Here is a 26446-nt window from a genome sequence, read left to right as displayed (position 1 = left end):
TCATCAATAACAATGGATGGAGAGCAACTCACTGCAGAGGGATTGGCAGGTAGAAACATGCACTGCATGAGGATGGATGGATGCAGGGAGGACATTGCCTGATTTTCCATGCATGAATGGATGGCTATGGTAGAATCAAAGAGACAGGTACCACAGAGGGTAGGATGGATGGATGGATCCTGTGGAAGGATGAATTGATGTAGACAATCCATAAGGAAAGGAGGATGGCTAGAGAGAGAGAGCGAAAGAAAGAAGGGTGCTCTTTTGTGGGAGGAAGCGTGGGTGGGTAGATAAGACACATGGACACTCTCTGCCAGAAGACACACCCTTCATCACAAGCTCTAGCATGGCGCATTTTATTTGGGCATATTCCACACACAGCCACGCTCCGCACACCAGAGCTACCACAGCTTTACACACAGGCTCAGAGGAATCCCAGACGCCACGAGGTTCCGTGGCCATCTCAGATACGCCGTGAGGAGCCCGCCGGGCTCTGCTCCTCAGTAGCAAGTGACGTCGGTGTCAGACAAGATCACAGAGACATTGACGGCGGTGGGTTTACCGGAGGCTTTGTCCACGCTCCGGTGGATAAAGGTCATGGGCAGACCCTCGTGCCCCACCACGCAGGCGTAGGTGTCCCCGCGCTCCCATTCGGACGCCAAGACATTAAGCTTGCTGTAGATGAAGTAGCGCTCCTCCTTCCCAGCCTCCCGCACGGGGCCAATGTTGGTGTAGGCTTCCTGGGGCACGGGCCGGTCCTGCTGGGTCCATGTCACCAAGATGTCTCTGGGCCGGAAGCCGGAGGCCAGGCAGGTGATGGTGGCTGATTCCCGGAGAGCCAGTTCCTCAGCGTGAGGAGGAGAGATGTAGACAGAAGGGGCCCGGAGGGAGACCACTGCCATGAGAAACAGCGAGAGGTTAATGCTAAGTGTTGGGACCCAGGAGTCCTGGCTACCATCCCCCACCCTCATCACCCTGCAATATCCCACTAGACCCCCCACGCCCCTCCCAGACCCATAGACAGAATCCAGGAGTTCGGGCCACACTAACCCACTAGATCCAAATCCCTTCCATGAAAAGGGGCTAGAACCCAAGAGTCCCAGCCTCCAGTCTCCCTGTTCTAACTCACTACATCTCACTCCCCTCCCAGAGACAGAAAAAGAACCCAGGAGTCCTGACTCTCCGTCTCCTTCCATCTCATCAATTTGCACATTTCGACCCACCCACAAATTTGTAACTCCCAGTCCCAAAACCTGAAACCGGATCAGAGCTGGCGCACCCTAGAGACAGAAGTTCCCGTGTCCCATTCCCCACACCCTGTGCCAGCCATTCCCCCCAGCCTGCAGCTCGATTGGAGCTGGCACCCTCTACAGGGGAAAGGCTGAGTTCTTACTGTGACTCTTGCGGATGGTCTTGACAATGGCCGACGGGAAGTCTTGGTGCTTCACGGTGCAGGTGAACTCCTCCCCCGCCTGCCACTCCTCCACGCACACCCGCAGGATGCTGGTTGCACTGTAGGTGCCATCTTCCTGCAGCACCGGATCCCTGGAGACCACGGCCAACGGGCCCCCGCTACCCCGGTTCCAGGAGACCTCCAGGCTGCCGGGGGTCTCCATGCCGCTCACCAAACAACTGATGGTGGCATTCTGCACTATGTAGAGGTCCGCCAGGGAAGGGGGAAGGAGAGACACCTCCAGATGGTGTCGATTACAGTTGCTGACACCTGGTGGGGGCAGGAGGAGGTGTTGAGGGCTGGGCTGAGAAAATATTTCAACAGGCACCAGGTGGTAACTGAGTGCTGCTCTCTCAGGGCTCCAAAGCCCAGGGGCTGTTTGGGAAAGGGGCTGAGCATCATTGGACTTGTAAATAGGGCACTGGGTTCCCTGGTGGAAGGGGCGGGACTCTCATCTTATGGAGCAGCAGGAACAATGGCTGAGATTTTTTCAGCCAATCGAGGGATTGGGATTCCTGGGTCCCATTATGGTTATTTGGGTCTCTGGATCCCAGGAGCAAATCTGAAGGTCTCCGGTTTTGTTGGGAGAAAGCCCCATTGTGGAAAAAATGCCCAGGGACAAAACCTGCCGTGGTTGCTAAACTCACGGCCCTCCCAGACACAAATTCATGAGCTCGATGACCCGCCTGAGCTCAGCGTGGTTATCCCCATTTCCCAGACATGGCATCTGGTACACAGAGGACAAATGACCTGCCCATGGTCATGCCTGGCACCCAGGCCCTACTGCTCTAACCACTAGACCCCACATGGTACTCACAGCTCAGGATGGATCTTGTGTTCCCCAACCCCTACTCCCTGCACAGGCAGACGGGCCCTTTATATTTCACACCCATGGTCTGCCAAGATCCCTGAGGGTATGAGTCCCCCAGCTCCCACTTCAAGCCGATGGGGGAGGGGAGAGCTTGAATTCCTTTAGCAATCTCAGCCGAGGAGCCCAGACTGATTGGACTCTTGGCACCCAGGGACAATGGCATCTACTGAATGTTCTCTGAAGGATATGCATGGTCTGGCTCATGAAACAAGTTTGTAAAGTGGATCCTGCTGGAGCTGGGAGTCCAGATTCACATGGATGCCCAAGCCCCACGGTGGGGCAATGGAGCTGAGGGGTTTCTCTCCTTTGTTTGTATGAATTTGTCGTCTCCTGAATCAGATACGGAATCTGCCCCACCCCAGCTCATCTTTTCCTCAAGAACAGATTTTAATTGAATGCCTGTCATGGCTGCAGATCCATGAAGACATTCCTAATGTGCCGACAACAAATTTGAGGAATAAGAAGGGACCATAAGGACAAAATTGTGAATCTGTAACCATGGGAATCCATGTCCAAGTGTGAAGCAACAACTCCCAGGGGAATCCATGGTTAAGAAGTAAAGAAAATTTTGAGCGAACTGCCTCCCTGCCATGAAAGACCTCCGTGAACTTTCTGCAAGAGCAAGAGTGTCCATCCCAACGTCTTGGCCAAAGCACAGCCCAATGAGATTACATTCTGCACCCTCCCTTACATTCCCTTTTGCAATTAGGACAGATTTCCTGCACTTCCTTTCGTGGTGATGGGGTCTGTGAAGCTGTGGAATAATCTCTTCCAGGGGTTGGGTGGGATCCCAAATACTTAGGGCATTTCAGATTGGATAATGCCTTGGGAATACAGGGAACTCTCCCACACTGGAGTGGAGGGGGCGTTCCCCACCCAGCTCAGGTTGCAATAAATCATGCAGTTCTTCGTTTCACCAAAGACAGCATCATAATGGAGACAGAAATCCTTCATAGCTTCCCCTCCCACCAGGGCTCACATGGAGTCATGCAGTTGTTCATGCCATTGGCTGGATGGGATATGAAAGCGTGTGGACACCCCAAATTAATACCTGCCTCTAAGAATCCACCTACCAAGGGATAACTTTTCCACAACACTCTTGGGCTTTTCCATGGCCGGGTGATGCACCACGCAGGTGTAATTTCCGTCTCCTTGACTTTGCTCAACCTTCAGGATGCTGTAGGCAGAGAAAGTGCCACTTCCTGACACAGGCCCATTGTTGTAACTTGACTTGAGTTCCGGGGAGTTGTTCTTCAACCATGAGATGCTGATCTCTTCTGGGTAAAAGCCACTAGCTTCGCAGATGAGAGTCAAGAAGACTCTGTTCCCGGAGATGTCTTCGTGGTAGGCGCGGGAGACAGTGACTGAGGGCTCCTTCTTCCTGATGCCTAAATGAAAAGGAAGAGGGGCAAGAGAAGAATAAGACTTGCTTTGCTTCTCTAGGTTAAGGACTTAGCTCCAGCAGCTATCACTGTGTGAAGGGCCCAGGGAGGGCAGTTGTTCAGGGTATGTGTGAAGCTAGACCAGGCAAAACAAAAACCCAACCACTGAGCATCATCTCCCTTGAAACTCAAAGAGCCTGGACCTTCACCCAAGAACTCAAATGAACTCCCAAGCCTTCCCCGCAGAGTGCACAGTGACCTCCCAGATCCTCAACCTTAAACGGAAACAACTTAACATCATCATCTTCATCTTCATCTTCATCACCATCATCATATTCATCTTCTTCACCTCTCTTGTCTTCATAACCACTTCCTTCCTCTTTATCTTCATCTTCTTCAGAGCAAAACCTTCATTAGTCTCCTCTTCATTATCTCCTTCAGCATTCTGACATTCTTTCTCCTTTTCTCCTTCAGCATCTTCATTTCCTTCTTCATGGTCATCGACATCATCGTCATCTCCTTCGAGATCATCATCACGATCGTTATCCTCAGCTTGGTTGTACAGTGACGCAGATGGACATGGTTCTTTCAGCTAGTCCTGCGTCGCTAACCGGAACCCTCACCCCAAACACTAAACCACACGATCTCCTCTTCTCCCCACGTCTCCACCATGCATCATCATCACATGGGGTCACTGTAACGGTGCAGGACTCGCCCCTGCGGCGCCTCCTGCGGGTCACCTCGGGAATTAGCTCTCCAGCCTCCGGAGCGCCCTCTCAAGGCCAGTGTCCCGCTGCCGCTTGGCCACCGTGTCGCTCCCTGGACTCCGGTGCCCGTTTATCTGGGGTGCTGCCCCCTGGCAGTAACCCCCCAGTCTCAGGTTTACCCTCCCCGGGGAACCCCCAGCCCCATCCCCACCTCGCCTCAGTCGTAGGCTACTGCCAGTCACCAAGTAGCCCCCATGCCCTGGGGCAGGCTGCAGTGTCAGCCGCTCATCGCTGGCAAGGAGGGTTTGGGCCTGCTGCCTTCCTCTGCCCTTGGGCTGCCCCCTGCAGCCCCAGTACCTATTCGGCCTTATACTAGGCCGCAGCCTGCGGGGTTCCAGGCCAGGGCTCCCCAGCTCCTCTGGCCTTCCCCCAGCCTGCTCTGCCTCAGGTTCGCTCCCCAGCAGCCAGGCCCCTCCCTCACAAAGGCCAGAGAGAGAGTCTGACTGGGCTCCTGGCTCGCAGCCTCTTCTAGGGACCAGCTGGGTCTGACTGGGGCAGGGCCCCACCTCTTCCTGCCTTCCCCAACCAGCCCAGGCTTTGCTCCGCAGCCTCAGCCCTCTCCCAGGGCTGCTTCAACCCTTCCCGGGCTGGAGCGGGGACCACCCCGCTACAGTCACCCACCCATTGCTCACTCCGATGGAGCCTCCTCCCTCCTTCAAACGCTCCCAGCAAAATTCAACACAGTTGAGATTTTCAAAGGCTGGCTAAGGGATTTGGACACCTTGGGTATTTCAGTGGGGTTTGGGCACGTTACTCCACTGGACACTCTGAGAGAGTCTCACCGGAAATAGCCCGGAAAGGCCAGATGGCGGGTGACAAGCACCAGCCGGATTTCCAGAAGTAAGAAGTACAGACGCACGTCAGATCAGAGTCCCTGACAGGCCACATCCCCGTTTCCCAGGGAGCCCAGGGAGTGAAATTCTTGGAGGAGCTGGAATTTAATGATCAGGCAGGGAATCCTGGGAAAACTGTGCAAGTGGAAATTAGTGAGAGATTGAGAGTGAGAGATTCACAGGAGAAATACTAATTCTACCGGCAACACACCCCTGTGCTGAGGGCCTAGGCGCCGCTAAAGTCCTACTTGGGGGCTTAACTGGGACATAAAGGCTGCCTAGGATGTGTGCGGGGTGAGTTTCACCCTCTAATCCCAATTCACAGTGACTGGCGGTTGCCTTTCCCCTTGAGATGCCAGGGCTCCTCACCTGTATTGCTCATGGTTATGTCCTGGGTTAGTTCTCCAGAACAGGGTGTGGTCACTTTGCAGGTAAATTTGGTGCCTTGTCCCCATTGTGCCAGCGACACAGGGTGAGAACTGACCAGGCTAGTGGTCCCGTTGCTGTTCTTCTTGGGGGGTTCTGTCTTCGCCGCAGAGCTGACCTGCCCATCCACTTTCCACGCCATCCTGCTGGCTGCTAAGTCATAGCCCAGAACTAGACAGGTAACATGACCAGAATGTTTGATGACGTCTTCATAGGAGGGTTTGGTTAAGTAGATGGTTGGGTCAAGTGAGCTTCTGAGGCAGGCTGAGAAATGCAAAGAGACGTCATTGACCAGTTCAAATAATGTGGAAAGGCAGAACAGGACGATTGAAATCTAATCTATCCCTCCACCTCCATCAGAACACTCCTAGTGTCCCTCCCATCCATCCAGCCATGGTATCTCTTTCTCTTCCCATCCACCTGCAGCACCAGTTTCTCTATGGCACTCCTATGTCTCCCGTCACACTGGTGTCTAGGTGCAGTCCCACCTACCCTTCGGCAGGGCTGGTTTCTCAGTAACTCTCTGCCCCACCTCCCCGCCATGCACGGGCCCAGCCCCTCACCCAAGCACTTGCTGGTGTTGTGCATGGAGAGCTCTGCTCCCACTGCTGGGTGGGTCACTTGACAGGTGTAGACGTCCCCCTGCTCCCAGCTCTGCTTGGTGACGTTCCTGCGGCTCTGCCCCATGTAGAAGCCGTCTGTGCCCCTGGCAGAGGAAAAGGCCGGGGTGGGGGGGCTGCTCTCCTTCCCATTCACCAGCCATTTCACGTCGGCGTTGCCAGGTTTGAAGCTCAGGAGGAGGCAAACCAGCTCCAGCTGGCTCTCTGTGGAGCTCTCCTCGCAGGTGGGGACCAGGAGGTGAACCTGGGGTGGCGTTGTCGAATCACACCCTGAGAGCAGAGAGAGGGGACAACACAGTCCAGTGTCACTCTCTGTAGATCCCCAGTCCCCTTCCAGAGAGAGGGCTAACGCTACAGTCCTCCCAGCACTAGCAACCCCCACCTTGTTGTGGTACGTTTACACTGAGTACTTTAATCAGCCTCCAGGGAGGGGGAGGGTGAAAGGCAGTGAGCGGAAGATTCCCCTGTACAGAGGGGCCAGCATGAGGCTTAGGTGCAATTTCAGCCCGGCTGCCGGTCTAAGATTTCCCAAGGTGCCTAAGGGATTTGCATGCCAAGTCCCATGGGAACCGGGTGCCTAAATCCTTTAGGCAGGGCTGAAAAATCCCCCCCTTAGTGGAACGTAGGTCTCTGCCCAGGGCGCCTTTCACCCTAAGGTTTCCCTCGGTCAGGGGTCCATGGAGGGGGTGCTGGGGGCAGGAGATCTGCAGTGACAAAGCACCAGGGCTCAGTGTGTTTCAACACTGGGCCCAACTTTCCCCAGACTTTCAGGGGGAGGTTTTTCCAAAGGCACCTACGGGATGTGGATTCAGATTCACTGGTTCCCGGACCCTCTAGGCGCCTTGAAAAGCTCAGCCTGGCTGTCCCGCCCTCCCCTGCCGTGTGTCTTACACTCCTGAGGGAACTTCTTCGACGGGGTCTGTGGTGTTCCTTGATGTGTCACATCGCACTGGTAGGTGTCGCCCTGCCGGGACCCGGCAGGGATGATCAGCAGGCTGCTCTGGGAGTGGAGCCCGTCGCTCATCGTCACCTCTGGGAAAGTTGTGACCCCCTGGGTCACTTTGCCCGAATTCCACTTGATGGCCACTGGTGCTGGGAAATAGCCAGTTACGAGGCAGGCCAAGCTCATGTCCGGGGGAGCATTGCCAGTCTTGGGGCAGCAGGGAACCAGGGGGAAGACAGAGGGGGGTCTGGGGGTCGCTGGAAAAATAAAGAGAATATAAGAGAAACCATCAATAGGGGGAAAAGTACGTCACTGATCAACCTCCATCCATCTATCCACCTCCTTCTATGGCCCAATGGCTGCATGGCCCAGTGCTCAATTCACTGGAAAAGGAGTCAGGACTCAGGTTCTGTTCCCAGCTGCTGTGGGACCTTGGGCCTGTCACAGACCTTCTCTCTGCCTTTAACTTCCCATTGTGCAGTGGTGTCCCAGCGATGGGCGAAAAACACGAGAAATGGGATTCTGGCCTCGGCCGTTCCAGTGTAAACCTGGAGCAGCTCCGGTGGAATAGCTCTGGTTTGTGCGAGTGATGCTGAGAGGAGACTCTGGTCCTTTGCAAGGCTGAAATATTCCCCAGGCACCTCACAACCTGAGTCCAGCCCATCTCAGCTCTCCGGTGTGCAGTGAGCATCATCACCCCCATTGCACAGATGGGGAAAGTGAGGCATGGAGCGATGACGTGGCCTCCCCAAGGTGGCAGAGGGAGTCTGTGGGAGATCCTGGAGTTGAAGCCAGTTCCCTGAGTCCCTTCCTCTGTTTGATCACAAGACCATGAGTCATGGATGGATGAGATAACCCAACTCGCGCCCTTTCTCCTCCGGTCCTGCCCTTCTGTGCAAACAGAGCTTTCAAACCATACTTGTGTGCAACTATGTACAGGACATCTCTCTATCCCATACACACCCACTATCCATCTGGGCTGGGCAGGAGTCAGGACTCCTGGGTTCTATCCCCAGTTCCAGGAAAGCCATAAAGTTTCCTTCTTCACCTTCCTGCATGGCAGGTTCTCAAACAGACGCCCCAGGAGGCCTCAATCTCCTCTGAGCTCTGCGGCCCTCATGACCAATCTCTGGGGAAAACTGACCAACAAACAACACGGGCTGAAAGGGGAAGTTTACACAAGTGAAAGTCACACCAAGGTTATTTTTTCAGCCCAGTTTTAGCCCCCTGCCCTCACCCACCTGTCCAATTTTCACATGTTCTCACCAGCTGTAACAGTGAAAGCTCCCCAGTGGGCGTCATCTCTCGTTCTCAATCTATAATTATCTTTACTTCCATCGGGGTGTGGGGGAGGAGAGGGGATCTCTGACAGGCAAAGATACCTCAGAAGAGCCCTGCCACAGACACAGAGCAGAGCTGGGCTCCCGGACAGAAGCCCCCGGTCTCCAGTGCCGGGCCACGACCCAACATGGCCGGTGATGTGGTGAGTCCATCCCAGGAAAGTGGCTGCTATTGGCTTGTCACATGGGTGCAGAGGGTGTTTTAACCCCATCAGAGATAAATGGGGTGAAGCGTGTGCTAGAGAGGGGAGCAAGACGCCTGGGTTCCCTCCCCAGCTCTGGAAGGGGAGTGGGGTCTAGTCGTTAGAGCGGGAGGCTGGGAGCAGGACTCCTGGGTTCCCTCCCCAGCTCTGGGATCGGAGTGGATCTAGCCATTAGAGTGGGGGGCTGGGAGCCAGGACTCCTGGGTTCTTTCCCAGGCTCTGGAAGGGGAGTAGGTTAGAGCAGGGGTCCTGGGAGCCAGGAGTGTTGTGCTCTGTTCTGACCCATGAAGGGCAGTGGGGTACGTCCCCTGTGTGGACCCAGTCCCAGGGCAGGGTGCAGCTCATGGCTCCCCTGCAGAGCCTGGATATGCTGCCCAGGCCAGGACGGGTAACAGGCCAGGCTGTGCACCCCCCAGGCAGAGACGGGGGGACAGAGGTGCTTATCCCACACTCCGGCTATTAGCTGGGATAACAGCTTTGAAAGAACTCTAGGGAGCGAGCCCAGGGCTGGGCTAGCAGGGGATGCGGGTGGGGAGTGAGGGGCACTGGCAGAGCAGGGGGCAGAGCTGGGCTAGCAGGGGTGGGGGACAGGAGTGAGGGGCACCGGCAGGGCTGGGCACAGGGGCTGCGGGTGGGGAATGAGGATGCTCAGATAGCAAGTGTGAAAAATTGGGACAGAGGGTGGGGGTAATATAAGAAAAAGCCCGCAAAATCAGGACTGTCCCTATAAAATCGGGACATCTGAGCTGGGGGGACCCCAGGGCTAGGCTAGCAGGAGGCTGCGGGTCAGGAGTGAGGGGAACCAGCAGGTCTGTTGGTGGAGCCCGGGGCTGGGCTAGCAGAGGGTTGCAAATCAGGAGTGAGGGGAACGGGCACGGCCGGGTAGACAGGGCTGGGCTAGGAGGGGGCTGCGGGTCAGGAGTGAGGGGCACAAGCAGAGCTGCGGGGCCAGGGTTGGCCTGGCAGGGGCTGCGGGTCAGGAGTGAGGGGCACCGGCAGAGCGGCAGGGCAGCCAAGTCTGGGCTAGCAGGGGCTGTGGGCAGGGGAGGCTCCAGGCACCAGCACGCCAAGCGCGTGCCTGGGGCGGCAAGCCACGGGGGGTGCTCTGCCGGTCGCCGTAAGGGCGGCAGGCAGCCTGTCTTCGGCGGCAGCCTGCAGAGGGTCCTCTGGTCCCGCAGCTTCGGTGGACCTCCTGCAGGCTGCCGCTGAAGCCATGGGACCGGGGACCTCCCGCAGGCAAGCCGCCAAAGGCAGCCTGCCTGCAGTGCTTGGGGCGGCAAAATACCTACAGCTGCCCCTGGCTGCAGGTTGGGAGTGAGGGGCAGGGGCTGGGCTGGGGTGGGGGCAGGGCTGGGCTAACAGGGGGCTGCGGGTCAGGAGTGAGGGACACCAGAAGGGTTGGGGGAAGAATAGGGCTGGGCTAGCAGGGGCTGCAGGTTGGTAATGTGGGGGCACCAGCAGAGCTGTGGGGGGCAGGGCTGGGATAGCAGAGGGCTGCAGGTCAGGAGTGAGGGGCACCGGCACAGCTGGGGGGGGGAGGAGCGCAGAGCTGGGCTTGCAGGGGCCTGCAGGTCAGTAATAGGGGGCACCGGCAGGGTGGGGGGACAGGGCGGGGCTAGCAGGAGGCTGGAGCTCAGGGTTGAGGGCCATTAGCAGACGTGGGGCGCTCAGGGTTGGGGGGCTGCAATTAGAGGTTGGGGGAGCAGCTGAATTGTTTCTAAGGGGGTTTAATTGTCTCCAGCCAAAAACTTTCTAACCTGAGGCACAAATTTCCCCTTTGGCGTGTCCCTGGTCAGAGGGAACCCCCTGACCTCAGCGAGTGCAGGAACGCGTCTCCCTGAGCCGGCCCTGCCTCCCTGCAGCAGCTCTGCGCTCATGCTCCATGCTGAGAGCCGGGCGGGGGGATTCCCAGCACAGCTAGATGTGAGCTCGGCTGCCTGGGGCTGGACGTAACTGGCAGCTCAGAGGCGACAGCTCAGGGCTCAGCTTCCCAACTTGGCCTTTGAGTTGAGCTGGCTCCGTTTCTGCGGCGCACTCAGCTGGAGACGCGTTGGGCTTCCTTTCCGGGGGAACGAGCGCTGACGTCTCCGGCTAAAGCCCACTGGGGATGCAGACCCCAGTAAGTGCTCCCCAAGGCGCCTCAGCTCTGGGCACCTAGAAAGTGAGGCAGCTGGACTTCTTGGGAGATTTCTCCCGCAGAGTTTGGGAAAGTGTCCAGAAAATCTTCATCCCAATTGGTTAAAATCCGAGTGGTTTCTTGAGTGGGAACCTGGCTAGGAAGGTCGTGAGCTAGGGGTGGTGATAACCAGTCGACTACTGAGTTTGGGGGAGGGAAGGTTTTTTACCCGAACCCCAGAACTATGACCCTAAACCAAACCTCAAACCCAACTACTTAGACCCCCAACTCTGTCCTAGCTCCCTAACCATGACCCTAACCCCAGCATCCTAACCCCCGACAGATGCACCCATTCCTTAACCCCTAATCCTTCCCCTTTCCCTAGAGTCCTAGCCTCTTCCTTAACCCCAGCTCTCTAAACCCTGCTCCCTAACTCTGACCCCTACTCTGACCTCCTCTTCAAACCCAACCCCTAACCCTAACGTCCCAACCTTAGCCCCCGAACCCTGACTTTAGATTGCTCAGGCTGCAATGCTGCTGGGATCAGTAGAGTCCTCATTGTTATTTCTCTGTAAAGCTCCTGGCACAATGGATCCTGGTCCTAGATTTGGTTTTCTAGACCACTGTGATACAAGTACTAACAACCAATTATACCCCTAACCATAACCCCAACTCTAACTCGAACCTCCCCACCTTGACCCTCTGAGAAGTTACAAACTGACCCCTTGGGAATAGGACCCAAGAGTCTCACTAACTCCCTCTGGGAAATGGCAGCAGAACCGGTTGGTATCTGATGGTTGAATAGCTGCAAAATTGGCTAGAAATCCAATCACAACATGTCAAATATTGAACTTGAGGGTGGAAGGGTATTTGACCCAAACCATTAAACCATCGCCCTTAATTCTACCCCAGCTACCTATAGCCCTTTACCCCAGCACCTAACCCTAACCGCGAACCCTTCATCCTCCTCCCCATGTATAATTATAACCCGAACTCTAACCCAAAGGGCCCACATGTCCCGGGTTCAATTGGACAGTCCCAGTCCCTCCTACCGGTGTCTCAAGTGAGTTCTCAGGACTCTAACGACGTGTGTTTGAGATACAGAATTGGTAATTGGCCTCTAGGGGCTGATGATGTTAGCAATGAATTTCTCTGCCACTTCGGAACCTAATTCCCTTTGGCTCCTCAGGAGAACCCAGTGCAAATTACTGGGAACAACCCTCCACTCTGTGAAATCAACCCCTGTTACTGCTGATCAGCGGCACAGCACAATGCATCATCCAGTCCACAGAGCAGAGGGTGGGACACAGGACTCCTGGGTTCTCTACCTGGCTGTGCCACTGACCTGCTGTGAGCAGGTCCCTTCCTCGCTCTCTGCCTCAGTTTCCCCTCTGACCCTTCCTTTATCTTGCATATTTGGCCTGTAAGTTCTGTGGGGTAGGGACTGTCTGTCATTGTGTCTCTCTGCAGCACCTGGTGTAATGGGCCCCCGATCACACACTGGGTCTGTTTAGCACCAAGTGAACTGGGGGCCCTGATCCTGGTCGGTCTGTGACACAACCTGGAAGACGGGGGGCAGCCTATCTCAGGCCCCCACTTACACACAGATGTTAGTAAGACCTTGCAACTGTCAACAGTCTCACCCCAAACTGTGCTGTGTGAATGGAGCAGAGTGGGGCTCGCTAGGGGACGCTCTCCCCCGGCATTGAGTGCTGCCCCAGTGCCACGCTAGGGCCTGTGCTGCATGGAGCGGGGCAGGGCTCAGTGGGGCTGTGTCTCATGGCCTCGCTCTCTCTTCCTTTGCAGCTAGTGCCACGGCCCCGTCTGTCTTCCCCCTGACCTCCTGCACTGGCGAAGTCACCACCCCCCAGGTCACCTTCGGCTGCCTGGCCAAAGGCTACTTCCCCGAGCCGGTCACCGTGACATGGAGCCCCAACGTCGGCTCCTCGGGCGTGAGGACCTATCCCTCCGTGCTGCAACCTTCCAGCGGCCTCTACTCGCTCAGCAGCCAGGTCACCGTCCCGGCCAGCAGCTGGGAGTCTGACACCTATCGATGCACCGTACAGCACCAGCCCACCAGCTCCAGCAGCTCCACGGAAATCCCAGGGACGGCGCGGCGCAACCTGGGAGGGAGGGGCTGGGGGTGTCTCAGGTCCCTGCTCTGGTGACTGCTGCAGGGAGAGAGGCTGGGAGCCTGCTAGTGCTGTGAGCTGATGGAGTCGCTGGGTCGGGTGGGTGGGTGGATGGAGAGAGACACCACGCCAAGAGAAGCGATGGGGGCTGCAATGCAGAGAAAGGGGTGGAGGGCTGCAAACTGGGTGCTGTGCTGCAGGGAGCGGGGGGGCTCAGCAGGGGGCGCTGTGCTGCAGGGAGCGGGGGGCTCAGCAGGGGGCGCTGGGCTGCAGGGAGGTGGGGGGGGCTCAGTAGGGGTCTGTACAAAAACTAACCCAGCCCCCTTCTCCCAGAGCCCTCCAAACCCCCCAAGCTGGAAGTCTTCTACTCCTGCACCGACTCAGGCGCCATCCAGGCCGTGTGTTTGATCTCCCACTTCAACAGCGCGGATTTGACAGTGCATTGGATAGTGAATTCCCGGATACAAAAGGGTGACATTGACCAGCCCACAAAGGACGCCAACGGCCAGACCTTCAGCACCCGCAGCAGTATCACTGTGACCGAGTGGACGGCTGACTCTCCCCTCGTCTGCCAGGTGTTCCAGCCGGGCAGCACCCCAATGCAGGCCCATGCCCAGAAGTGGAAAGGTTAATGTCCCCAGGGCTAGGCTGCCTACAAAGAGGAGGGGCAGTGGCGGATTCAGAGTTACTGGGGCCCTGTGCTCAGCTTCAGTTTTGGGACCCCCCCCTTGGGACCCAGCCAAGAAAAAGAACCTTCTCTGGTATCTGCTCTCCACCCCCCCCCCCACCCCATCCCCGGCTTTCATTCTCGATTTCTTCATCTTTCTCCTGTCAGTAATAGCAAGTAAATGGAAATAAAGTGAGGTACCTTGACTGGTTTCTCAGGTCCCTGCTCTGGTGACTGCTGCAGGGAGAGAGGCTGGGACCCTGCTAGTGCTGTGAGCTGATGGAGTCGCCGGGGTGGGTGGGTGGATGGAGAGAGACACCTCAGAGAGATGGGAGTGAATGTTGGCAGGTAGACAGTGTTGGGTGTGGAGGCACCGAAGGGTGGAGGGATGAAAAGAGAGACCGCGCCAAGAGAAGCGATGGGTGCTGCAATGCAGGGAAAGGGGCAGAGGGCTGCAAACTGGGTGCTGGGCTGCATGGAGCGGGGGGGGCTCAGCAGGGGCACTGGGCTGCAGGGAGCGGGGGAGGCTCAGCAGGGGGTGCCGTGCTGGAGGAAGCGGGGAGGGCTGAGCAGGGGGTGCCGTGCTGCAGGGAGCGGGGAGGGCTCAGCAGGGGCGCTGTGCTGCAGGGAGCGGGGGGGCTCAGCAAGGGGCGCTGTGCAGCAGGAGCGGGGAGGGCTGAGCAGGGGGTGCCGTGCTGCAGGGAGTGGGGGGCTCAGCAGGGGGCGCTGTGCTGCAGGGAGCGGGGGGGCTCAGCAGGGGGCACTGGGATGCAGGGAGTGGGGGGGCTCAGCAGGGGCGCCGTGCTGCAGGGAGCGGGAGGGCTCAGCAGGGGCGCTGTGCTGCAGGGAGCGGGAGGGCTCAGCGGGGGCGCCGTGCTGCAGGGAGCGGGAGGGCTCAGCGGGGCGCCGTGCTGCAGGGAGCGGGAGGGCTCAGCAGGGGCGCCGTGCTGCAGGGAGCGGGGGCTCAGCAGGGGCGCCGGGCTGCAGGGAGCGGGGGGCTCAGCAGGGGGCGCCGTGCTGCAGGGAGCGGGGAGGGCTCAGCAGGGGGCGCTGTGCTGCAGGGAGCGGGGAGGGCTCCGCGGGGGGCACCGTGCTTCAGGGAGCGGGGAGGGCTCAGCGGGGGGCGCCGTGCTGCAGGGAGCGGGGAGGGCTCAGCAGGGGTCTGTACAAAAACTAACCTGTCACCCTTCTCCCAGAGCCCAATGAACCCCAGGCCCCCATTACACCCAAGGTGAAAATCGTCTCCAACACCGACCGAGACCCCGTCCAGCTCACGTGCTTAATCTCCGGCTTCTACCCTGAGACTCTGACGGTGGAATGGCTGGTTGACGGCCAGCCCAGGAAACTTCCTGGTGACACCGCCCTTACCACGAAGGACGCCAACGGCCCCACCTACAGCACCCACTGCAATGTCACTGTCTCCAAGGCCGATTGGCGGAAGGTCAAGTTATACACGTGCCAGGTGTCCCAGCCGGGCACCTCCATCAAATCGCAGGGCCACACCAACAAGTGCGGAGGTGACGCTCGCCGGCGCTAGGCTCCCTACGAAGAGGAGGGGCAATGGCGGATTCAGAGTTACTGGGGCCTTATTTTTGGGGCCCTCCTTGGGACCCAGCCGAGAAAAAGAACCTTCTCTGTTATCTACCCCCACTCCTGGTTTTCATTCTTGTTTTCTTCATCCGCCTCCTGTCAGTATTAGCAAGTAAATGAGAATAAAGTGAGGTTCCTTGATTGGTTTTGCTGCCGAACTCATTTTTCCACAGACCACTTGAAAATCGCTGGGGGTCTCGGCGGACACTTAACGGTCTTTCCAAAGCCTGTTTGTGCCATTAGCTAACTCCTGTGAAGCACTTTATAAAAAAACGTTGGGCTGCGGGGTCTGGCCAGGACTTAGGGTACGGGAGGGGGCTCAGGGCCGGGGAAGCGGACTGGGGTGTGGAGCACTTACCTGGGGCAGCTCCCGTTTGGTGCGAGGGGCGGGGGTGGGGATGTGGGGGCTGCAGCAGCCAGGGAGGGCAGGGGGCTGGAGGTGGGTGAGGGGTGCAGGAGTCGGGCTGGGGTGCAGGGCCTGGGAGGAAGTTAGGATACAGGAGCAGGCTGGGGGTTGGGCTGCAGGGCCTGGCCAGGAGTTAGGATGCAGGAGCGGGCGGGGGTTGGGGCAGGAGGTTGGGGCAGGGGGTGCAGATGGGAATGTGGGGGGTGCAGGAGCTTTGTTTTGTGCTCAGGGTGGGCGTGAGGATGTGAGGGGTGCAGGAGTCAGGGCAGGGAGCTGGGGTCATGGGGATGCTCCCAGCCCCCTGCCCCTCCCCCCCACCCCCTACCCTGAGCGGCTCCCGGCAGGGGGTTGGGGTTGGGGGGGTCTGCGTAGGGGGAGTGCAGGGACCAGGCTGCTGCCCCACAGCTGCCCGGCCCTGGGGGCCCCTGGGTTTTACTGTAAATCCACGTCTGGTCCTGCTGGCTCGAGGGGCTCCTGCTCCAGGCTCTGCCCCCACCGGCAGCCAAGCTCCCCCTCCCCCACCTCCCCCCCACCCCCAACCTGCTGTTTGCCGGCGCTCCGGTCGCTCCTGGAGGGAGGGGAGGGGAGAGGCCACAACACACATAGGGGCAGGGGGCTGGGAGCACCCCCACAATCCCAGCCCACATCCCCAGGCCCCTGCCCTGACTCCTGCACCCCCTCACACACACCCAGCCCCCACACCCCGTGCCTGACTCGCACCCCCATCCCCGCCCCTGCCCAGAGCACCAAACAGGAGCTCCTGCCCCCCTCCCCATTTGCAGCGATTTTCAAGTGGTCTGTGGAAAAATAAATTCGACTACAAAACCAATCAAGGTCCCTCACTTCATTTCCATTTACTTGCTATTACTGACAGGAGGCGGATGAAGAAAACAAGAATGAAAACCGGGGGCGGGGGCAGATAAAAGAGAAGGTTCTTTTTCTCGGCTGGGTCCCAAGGAGGGGCACCAAAAATGAAGCTGAGCACAGGGCCCCACTCCCATCCTGGGGCCCCCTGTCGTTGGGGTTCCCCGTGCCAGGGCACCCTGCGATTTACTGTAAATCTGCCTGTGGGGAGGGGGACACCGGGCTGGGCTCGAGGGGGGAGAGGGGTGAGGACAGACTGGGATGGGCTTGGCAGGGCAGACCAGGCCTAGCGGCTGACCTGGGCTCTCCTGTCCCCAGAAGAAACAACGTCTCCCAGTAACATCCAAGTCTTCCTGGTGCCCCCGTCTCCTGCCGACTTGTATGTGAACCAGAGCCCCGTGCTCACCTGCCTGGTGGTCAACCTGCCTAGCAACTGCAGCCTTCAGGTGGTCTGGTCCCGAGAGAAGCCGGGCTCCATTGTCCCTGAACCCCTGAACCTCACTGAGCAGCACAACAGCACCTTCACCGCCTCCAGCTCCATGCCCATATTCACCCGCGACTGGGAGGCCGGAGAGAACTTCACCTGCAAAGTGGAGCACTCGGGGCTGCCCTCACCCCTCATCAAATCGATCTCCAAGAAGCCAGGTAGGAGGAGAGCAGGGTCCCTAAGGGGAGAGACTCCCCTATCCCAGTCCCCAGCGGGGAGGGATGCTCCTTAAGGGGATCTTGGCCCTGGGTCCCTTTGCGTCCCCAAATCCCCACCCTCAAATTGTGCTCCAGAGATACCAGCTCCCAGTCCCCAGCCCCTCCACCCTGGAGGAGAGAGGGGATCTTCCTGCCCCTCCACACACACACACGCCCCATCCTTCTCCTCACGTGGCCCAGGCTGAGTGATGTGCTTGGCTCATCTGTGTCCTCTGTCCCCACCCACCATAGGCAGGCGCTCTGCCCCTGGCATCTACCTCCTGCACCCCCACAACGAGGAGCTGAGCAGCTCCGAAGACTCCGTCAGCCTCACCTGCCTGGTGAGGGGCTTCTTCCCCGAGGACATCTCGGTGCAGTGGATGAAGAACCACAAACCCAGAGAGAGTTTGGAATACATCACCACCCAGCCCATCAAGGACAGAGCCAGCGACTCAAACTTCTTCCTCTACAGCAAGCTGAAAGTCAGCAAGGACAGCTGGAACAGAGGGGACGTCTACACCTGCATGGTCATCCACGAAGCCCTCTCATTGAAGTTCACCCAACGCAGCATCAGCAAAGTATCTGGTAAATGAAGAAGGCTCCTCCCAGCCCCACTGCTAGCACTGTCCAGTACAGCTTCCTGTAAATAATCTCTGTGCCCTCAGTGACAACAAGTGAATAAATGGAACTAGTCTGAGCTCATCCCCGGTCTCCTTCTTGTGGTGTGACTGGATGAAATCTGCAGGTCCCCCAAGGTGGACGAGGTCCCAGGTTGCAGGCTGGGAGAAACTGAGATTCTATAAGGCTGGGGATGCCAATTTCCAGATTCTGTATGGGTGGATACATATATACCATGGATGGATGGGGAGAGACATGGGTAGGTGCCATGGAAGGAAGGATGGGTTGAAGGCATGGAAGGAAGGATGGCCTGATACATGGGTACATACACAGCACAGAAGCAGTGATGGAGTGGAGGGTAGATGGACAGTTACACACATACATACTGCAGAGCCCTTATCCAAGCCCAGCTCAGTTGGAAGGCCAGGTGTTCAGAGAGATGGTTAGAGGGATACATACATACTTCAGAGGGAAGGACCCAGGGCCGGCTCCAGGCACCAGCCGACCAAGCACGTGCTTGGGGTGGCACCTCGGGCAGGGCAACACTCGGGTGTTGTTGGGTTTTTTGATTCATCGGGACCGCGCGGGAGTGGGGGGGGGTTTGTTTCGAGGTGCGCGGCGCTCAGAGGAGGGCGGGCTTGGCAGCTCAGCACAGCACTCAGAGGGGGCGGGGCTTCGGGCAGTGCGGTGCTGGGGGGGTACGATGGGGCAGCGCTCTTCTTTTTTGCTTGGGGTGGCAAAAAAGTTAGAGCTGGCCCTGGAAGGGCTCATAGACCAACAGATATCACAGAGAGAGAGAGAGAGAGAGAGAGAGAGAGAGAGATTATTATTTGGATTAAAGTAGCACCTCCTCCCCCAGCTCAGATAGGGCCCTGTTGGGCTTGGTGTGGCACAGACACCGTGGGAGACAGTCCCTGTGTCAAAGGGCTCACACCTAGATAGAGAAAGAGGGAGAAGAAACAGAGACACCAGGAGGGGAAGGGACCTGCCCAAGGTTACGTCCGTTACCGAGCTAGAAACAGAACCCAGGTGTTCTGAGAGTCCCACCCAGTCCCACTAGACTGCGCTGCACTGAGGGAAGGATGGTTGGATGGTTCGCAGGTGCGGTGCCAATGGATAAGTGGATGGGGATGGATGGATAAATCTCTAGTGAAGGTTGGAGGGGTACCCATTCTGAAGGATGAAGGGATGGATACATGGATGGCCATAGATGGACTGCGATAGATGGATGGCTAGAGATGAGAATGGGTGGGGACGGATTGATATATAAATGAATGGATGGGCGGGTGCATATGGTAATGGATCAGTACCAATCGCGATGGATGGTGATAGGAAAATGAGAATGGATGGGGATGGACCGACAGATGGATGGATGGGCTGGTACAGATGGTCAGTGATAGATAGATGAGGATGAATGAATGAGTGAATATGGCAATGGATGGATGGACGACTGAGTGTGTTAATGGGGACAGGTGGTGATGGATGTTTGGGGATGGATAATATATAAAGGGCTGATAGATAAGTGGATGGGGTTGCATGTATGGATGGAAGATATGGGTGAGGATGAGTGGGTGGATTGTTAGTGGTGACGATGGATGGATGGGTATAGATCTATATGGATGGATGGAAGATATGGAGGACGGCTAAAGATAAGGCTGGATGGAGTGTGGGATGGATCGGTTGATGGCCATCTCACTGAGGTGCAATCCCCTCTAGGCTATAACCCATGCATATCCAGAGGGGCACCGTATCATGATCAGCATTTACCCTACATCCCCTTAAACCCCAGAGAGGAGAAGATGCCCCATGGGGATTTTCCAGCCAGAGTCAGTGGGGGAAGGTAATTAAAATACCCTGGCCCCCACACACACTCCTCTGCTGGCTAGAAGGCTAAGGGCAGGGCCACCCAGAGGATTCAGGGGGTCTGGGGCAAAGCAATTTTGGGGGCCCCTTCCGTAAAAAAAAGTTACAATACTATAGAATACTATATTCTTGTGGGGGCCCCTGCAGGACCCAGGGCAAATTGCCCAACTTGAGCCCCTCCTCTGGGCGGCCCTGGCTAAGGGGTCTCCTTCCACCCCTTCCCCACAGCAGCAGCTGTGGAGGGGGAGATAGGACAACATACAGCAAACACCCCACAGCAGGAATCAGCTCCTGGGCTCAGTCCCCACAAAGCAGCAGCAGTAGTAGGGCTGTTATCTGGAGCACACACTAAGCAGGGACTCACCTAAAGTCTCACTAGCTCTGGTGCCATGGGGGCCCCGGCAGTGGGGTGAGACAGACGATGCAGATGCCCCGATGCCCCCGCACATGAGCTCTGTCTCCTACCCAGCCCCTCATTCACACACCTTCCCCCCCACCCCCCATGTGTGTATCAGCCCCAAAGCTGGATGGGCGAGTGCAGGAATCAAACCCACCAGTGCGAGCACAGAGCTCACACTTGGCATTAAAGGGGGGTAGCCTGCAGCGGCAGTGTTAGGGCTGTTATCCTGGGGCAGCGCAGGGGCACACAGAGTAAGAGAGTGGGGGGGTGGCTGAGAGAGAGCTCAGTCCAGGGCAGATGGACACACCTGTAACATGGCATGACCCAGGGACCCTCCCACCTGGGCTGTCGTGTTTGTACCCACAGAGAGACACACAACACAGAGAGAGACAAACATCCACCCACACAGATCCATGCACCTGTTCTCCAGACATCCCTAGGGCAGGGGCTCAGTAGGGGGCGCCATGCTCAGGGAGCAGCATCTGTCATGTCAGAGAGACCTGAGATCCCATCCTTAAAATACTTGTGGCTCTGTTCATAAAAGTGACAGGGTTCAAAATCCCCACCTCCCTCAGCCAAGGCAACTACAGGCTGCACCTGGGCAAGAGAACCTGGGATAAACAGGCCCAGAGGTGGCTGCGTTCCATCTGAAGTGACTCCTGGGGGTTTTGTTACATTGGGAGCAGGGTCATAGAGGCACACATGTGAAATCCATCCATCCTGGTCTTTAGGGAGCTCCCCCACCATGGCAGCATCCCGGCACCTCGCACACCTCAGAGGGATCCTGAGCCACCTTTCACAGGCAGAGAAACTAAGGCACAGAGAAATTCAACAGGCAGACAAGCTTCAGTGCCAGGGTGTAGGGCCACGGCCACATGGGATAAGTGAGATGAGAGCTGGGAGGCTCTGCATCCTTCATTTCATCACAGCAGGCAGGGGTGGGTGGATGGATGGAGGGGTGCATCTAGGGATTGATGCAGGGATGAATGGATAGAGGTGTCTAGAGATAGATGACTGGAGGGACGGAAGGGTGGGTAGAGACGGGGAGGGGCGGGTTGGTGTTGGATGCACAGTCCGAGCTCTCTGTAACAGTGGCTGAGTCGGAGCTGATGTCTCTTTCTCTCCCCCCAACAGAGGTGATCGTGTCAGGTGAGTTTTGTAGTGAGGACGGAGACGAGGAGCTGGACGGCCTCTGGTCCACCATCTCGGTCTTCATCACCCTTTTCCTCTTGAGCGTGTGCTACAGCGCCACCATGACCCTGTTCAAGGTGAGAGAGAGAGAACGAACGTAGGAACAAAGGAATTAATGAGTTTAGCACATTAGATAGTGTAATGATGGTGCCTCTTGTAACAATGGTGGGACACTTCAGAGAGTATCAGTTCAGGACAAATTGCTTAGAGAAGGGCAGTTACAGCCCAAGGCTGGAGTTTCTCCACTTCTAAACACACCAAACCAGACAGACAGAGAGGACTTTGGTTTTACCTCACTGGCTAACCACAAGTCATACAAGCAATTCCTAAGACACTCCAGTTTCTTGATTGGGCACTTACTGAGAATAGTCCTGTAGAATCATAGAATCTCAGGGTCGGAAGGGACCTCAGGAGGTACCTAGTCCAACCCCCTGCTCAATGCAGGACCAATCCCCAACTAAATCATCCCAGCCAGGGCTTTGTCAAGCCTGACCTTAAAAACCTCTACGGAAGGAGATTCCACCACCTCCCTAGGTAACCCATTCCAGTGCTTCACCACCCTCCTACTGAAACATTGTTTCCTAATATCCAACCTAGACCTCCCCCACTGCAACTTGAGACCATTACTCCTTGTTCTGTCATCTGCCACCACTGAGAACATTCTAGATCCACCCTCTTTGGAACCCCATTTCAGGTAGTTGAAAGCAGCTATCAAATCCCCCCTCATTCTTCTCTTCTGCAGACTAAACAATCCCAACTCCAGATGAGACCTCACCAATGTCAAATAGAGGGGAATGATCACGTCCCTCGATCTGCTGGCAATGCCCCTACTTAAACAGCCCAAAATGCCGTTAACCTTCTTGGCAACAAGGGCACGCTGTTGACTCATATCCAGCTTCTCGTCCACTGTAACCCCTAGGTCCTTTTCTGCAGAACTGCTGCCTAGCCACTCGGTCCCTAGTCTGTAGCAGTACATGGGCTTCTTCCGTCCTAAGTGCAGGACTCTGCACTTGTCCTTGTTGAACCTCATCAGATTTCTTTTGGCCCAATCCTCTGATTTGTCTAGGTCCCTCTGTATCCTATCCCTACCCTCCAGCGTATCTACCACTCCTCCCAGTTTAGTATCATCTGCAAACTTGCTGAAAGTGCAGTCCACGCCATCCTCCAGATCATTAATGAAGATATTGAACAAAACCGGCCCCAGGACCAACCCTTGGGGCACTCTGCTTGATACCGGCTACCAACTAGACATGGAGTCATAGATCACTACCCGTTGAGCCCAACGATCTAGCCAGCTTTCTATCCACTTTATAGTCCATTCATCCATCCTATACTTCTTTAACTTGCTGGCAAGAATACTGTGGGAAACCGTATCAAAAGCTTTGATAAAGTCAAGGAATAACACACCCACTGCTTTCCCCTCATCCACAGAGCCAGTTATCTCCTCATAGAAGGCAATTAGGTTAGTCAGGCATGATTTGCCCTTGGTGAATCCATGCTGACTTTTCCTGATCAATCTCCTCTTCTCTAAGTGCTTCAGAACTGATTCCTTGAGGACCTGCTCCATGATTTTTCCAGGGACTGAGGTGAGGCTGACTGGCCTGGAGTTCCCCGGCTCCTTCTCCTTCTCTTTTTTAAAGATGGGCACTACAGTAGCCTTCTTTCAGTCATCTGGGACCTCCCCCATTCAGCACGAGTTTTCAAAGAGAATGGCCAATGGCTCTGCAATCACATCCGCCAACTCCTTTAGCCCACTCGGATGCAGCGCATCCAGCTCCATGGACTTGTGCTCGTCCAGTTTTTCTAAATAGTCCCAAACCACTTCTTTCTCCACAGAGGGCTGGTTACCTCCTCCCCATGCTGTGTTGCCCAGTGCAGCAGTCTGGGAGCTGACCTTGGTTTGTGAAGACAGAGGCAAAAAAGGCATTGAGTACATTAGCTTTTTCCACATCCTCTGTCACTAGGTTGCCTCCCTCATTCAGTAAGGGGCCCACACTTTCCCTGACCTTCTTCTTGTTGCTAACATACCTGAAGAAACCCTTCTTGTTACTCTTAACATCTCTTGCTAGCTGCAACTCCAAGTGTGATTTGGCCTTCCTGATTTCACTCCTGCATGTCTGAGCAATATTTTTATACTCCTCCCTGGTCGTTTGTCCAATCTCCCACTTCTCGTAAGCTTCTTTTTTGTGTTTAAGATCAGCAAGGATTTCACTGTTAAGCCAAGCTGGTTGCCTGCCATATTTACTATTCTTTCTATACATCGGGATGGTTTTTTCCTGCAACCTCAATAAGGATTCTTTAGAATACAGCCAGCTCTCCTGGACTCCTTTCCCCCTCATGTTATTCTCCCAGGGGATCCTGCCCATCAGTTCCCTGAGGGAGTCAAAGTCTGCTTTTCTGAAGTCCACGGTCCGTATTCTGCTGTTCTACTTTCTTCCTTGTGTCAGGATCCTGAACTCGACCATCTCATGGTCACTGCCTCCCAGGTTCCCATCCACTTTGCTTCCCTACTAATTCTTCCTAGTTTGTGAGCAGCAGGTCTAGAAGAGCTCTGCCCCAGTTGGTTCCTCCAGCACTTGGACCAGGAAATTGTCCCCTACACTTTCCAAAACCTTTCTGGATTGTCTGTGCACCGCTGTATTGCTCTACCAGCAGATATCAGGGTGATTAAAGTCCCCCATGAGAACCAGAGCCTGCGATCTAGTAACTTCTGCTAGTTACCGGAAGAAAGCCTCATCCACCTCATCCCCCTGGTCTGGTGGTCTATAGCAGACTCCACCACGACATCCCCCTTGTTGCTCACACTTCTAAACTTATCCAGAGACTCTCAGGTTTTTCTGCAGTTCTATACCAGAGCTCTGAGCAGTCATACTGCTCTCTTACATACAATGCAACTCCCCCACCTTTTCTGCCCTGCCTGTCCTTCCTGAACAGTTTATATTAATTCATGACATTACTCCAGTCATGTGAGTTATCCCACCAAGTCTCTGTTATTCCAAGATACACATTGAGATACAAGTACAGAGCCAATACTCATAACTTCAACTACAAAAATGATACACACTTACAGATTGCTTTTGTCATAACCAGCAAAGCAGAACCTTGCCATAGACACCTCACTGCACAACCTTTGTACAATATCTGCTGCAGCTATTGTGGCAGAGCTCTGACCTTGCTCCGTGGGTCCTGCGTTTCTAGGCGGCTTATGCCAGCCTCAGTGGTTCACTGTGACCCTCCACGTAGCCCTTCTCTCTCTCTAGGGCCAGGGTTACAGTCTACTGAGCCCTTTTCATCACAGGCTGCAAGGTTGGTGAGAGAACTCCCACAGTCTCTGTTGTCCCTGGGGGCTTATTTCAGAACAGTTTAGCCTCCTGTCCTGACAGGGGCCTGACTTCCCCTCCCAGGAGATGTTCCTGTAGTGGTGGGTTGGGGGGAACCCGGGCCCGCCCTCTACTCCGGGTTCTGGCCCAGGGACCCTAGTGGCAGCAGCTGTTGGCAGCCAACCTTTCACTGCCAGAGTTGCTACATTTCCCTGGGCCACTTCCCCACAGCTCTCCTGCTTCTCCCTTCTTCACCCTACCTTAGGGCTCCCTTAACGATAGTTTGGGGGTGTCTTCATTAACCAGCCCTTCAGCCGCACTTCCTCTCCTCTGGCTCCCTGGCTCTTCCCTGCCTGACTGGAGTGAGCCCTTTTTATAGTATCAGTGGGGCCTGAATTAGAGTCAGGTGGTCACATTAGCTTAATGGCCTTACCTGACTCTTTGCAGGTTAATTAGAGTCAGGTGTTCTCATTAGCCTGGAGCAGCCCCTGCTCTGGTCAGCGAGGGAACAGAAAACTGTTAATCCAGTGGCCAGTATATCTGCCTTCTGCTAGTCTGCTGTACCCAACTGGCCTGGATCTATCACACTATATAACAGTGGTTGCAGCAATGATCCGTACGGTCACAGTTTATGTCAATAACGTCACAGAGGGCAGCGTGGAGGGGAAAGAAAGAAGAGAAGAATGAAGGAGAAAGGAGAATGGGTGTATAAGACAGAGACTGAATGACTGAGACACAGACAGAAAAGCAGGAATGACACAGACAGACAGAGCAGCTCCCCAGCTCTGACCCCTCTCACCCCTGCTCTCTGCCCCTGCAGGTGAAGTGGCTTTCTCTGTCATGGTGCAGCTGAATCAGGCGAGTGGCCCCGAGTACAAGAACGAGATCCAGAGCGTGGTGTAGGGGCCACTGCCCCCATCCGCCCGGAGACAAGGGGCTGAGACACCCGGCTCCATTGGCGACACCGCCCTGATTCCCACAGCTGCCCCCCCGCTAGTGCTGTGCCCCTGGGAGAGCCCCCGGGGAGGAGGCAGGACCTCACCCCACGTGGCCTAATCAGCCCTCAGCCACTGGGGACGCTGCCCTGCTCGGAGCTTGGCTGAGACCGGACAACTCGTATCATGCAGGGAACCAGCCCCCTAGCAAGGAAACAACCCCTCTCCCCCTTCCCACCCTCCTGAGCCCAACAGTCCCTGCTCTGGGGCTGGATCAGAGCCAGCGCCCCCTAGAGGGGAGATGCCCCATGTCCCTTCCCCACCCCCTGCGCCAGCCAGCCCCCCGGCCTGGGGCAGAACCATTGCCAGAGTTGCATCTATTCACGCTGCATGTTGCATATTTAGCTCTTCATTGGGATTTTTGTGGGTGGTGTGTGTGTGTGTGTGTGACTTTTGTTGTGTGCACTGAGTGACAATAAATAAATAAATAAATAAATAAATATACAAATCAGGCTCCATCTCATTCATAACCTCCATCCCGGACTTTCAGGGACCCCTGACACCCTCCAGAGGGGCATGTCGTGTCTGTAGGGGCGCCTCCGGGCATGGAGAATGAAATGGCAGGTGCCTGCTGAACTGGCCCCAATGGGAGATGGGGGCTTAGCTACAAACCCAGAGAGCTGGGGCCTCGTCCCTCAGCCTATACACGCTGGGACGGAGGGGCAGGAAGGGGAGATCTCTGGGGCAGGGAAAGCCACTGATCAGATAGGGGGGCATGTGTCAAGGTGTCACCCCCACTCTGAACTTTAGGGTACAGATGTG

At 56.2% G+C, this 26446-nt stretch overlaps 2 gene segments (V, D, J or C); one reads left to right on the top strand and one right to left on the bottom strand.

The window, feature by feature from the left end:
* Positions 1-369: 369 nt before the first annotated feature.
* LOC120380846 lies at positions 370-8597 on the bottom strand. The segment is given in 7 exon segments: positions 370-895; positions 1394-1723; positions 3398-3712; positions 5676-5996; positions 6296-6622; positions 7244-7552; positions 8537-8597. Coding segments are annotated over 7 exon segments (2058 nt in total).
* Positions 8598-8763: 166 nt separating this feature from the next.
* On the top strand, positions 8764-17890 carry LOC120380845. The segment is given in 5 exon segments: positions 8764-8770; positions 12761-13058; positions 14942-15270; positions 16932-17258; positions 17550-17890. Coding segments are annotated over 5 exon segments (1302 nt in total).
* Positions 17891-26446: the final 8556 nt, after the last annotated feature.

The sequence above is a fragment of the Mauremys reevesii genome, linkage group 13, assembly GCF_016161935.1.
Source record: "Mauremys reevesii isolate NIE-2019 linkage group 13, ASM1616193v1, whole genome shotgun sequence".
Classification (NCBI taxonomy): Eukaryota; Metazoa; Chordata; order Testudines; family Geoemydidae; genus Mauremys; species Mauremys reevesii.
The sequence above is the reverse complement of the archived record's forward strand: the minus strand, read 5'-3'. Positions and strand labels throughout refer to the sequence as shown.